At 62.8% G+C, this 661-nt stretch overlaps 1 protein-coding gene across 1 annotated transcript in view; it reads right to left on the minus strand.

The window, feature by feature from the left end:
- The window catches only part of SOX8 (SRY (sex determining region Y)-box 8), a 7,413-nt gene that overhangs the window by 5,673 nt on the left and 1,079 nt on the right, over nt 1–661 (minus strand). Inside the window, exon 2 of the mRNA XM_010847158.1 lies at nt 184–225. Coding sequence (XP_010845460.1) covers nt 184–225 — 42 coding nt within the window. The remainder of the gene's footprint in view (nt 1–183; nt 226–661) is intronic.

Consider the following 661-nt stretch of genomic DNA (forward strand, 5'->3'; position numbering starts at 1 on the left):
GGCCGTCCCCGAGGGCGGCTCGGATTCTTTCGCCAAACCCGCCCTGAGACGACGGACCAGCCGCCCAGGCTTCGCCAGACTGCACCCCTTGGGCAGCCAACTCTGAACGCGCCTGTCTCCGAACTTGTGGCCCGCCCAACCCGAGTGACCCAAGGCAAGGGTGCCCAGTCCCCAACCACGCACCTCTGGTTCGGGTCATGATTCCCTGACTAGCAGCGGTGCAGCCTAAGGAGTAGAAGGGGCTGGTCGGTTAACTCCAAATTGAAAGTCGGTGATGCTTTTACCAACTTGAGGGCTGCCACTGAGCCTCTGACCTTGTAGGGAGAGCCTCTTGCCCTCACCCCACTCCTTAGCCAGACGGTGCCCCCAGTACCCGGTCCCTCCCCCTTCCTACCCACAGAGCCCGAGCACCTGGGCTGTGATCCCCTTAGAAATGAAGATTCTGCACACTCCACCTTGGAGAAGGCCTAGTTTCAGGCAGACGCCAAGTGGGCTCCGGGGGCTGCCTGGACCCCACAGCCTCACATCTGGAGCCGCTGGCACCAGGGCCCAGAGGCAAGTCCCTGCCACTTTTGGGTCAGGGACGGGCTGCCCCACTTGCCCTGGGTCAGTGACCCTGATCTCCAGTCTCCCAGGAAAGCACCCTGAGGCGCCTTGCTCT

Source organism: Bison bison, unplaced genomic scaffold (genome assembly GCF_000754665.1).
Source record: "Bison bison bison isolate TAMUID 2011002044 unplaced genomic scaffold, Bison_UMD1.0 scf7180017849426, whole genome shotgun sequence".
Lineage (NCBI taxonomy): Eukaryota > Metazoa > Chordata > Mammalia > Artiodactyla > Bovidae > Bison > Bison bison.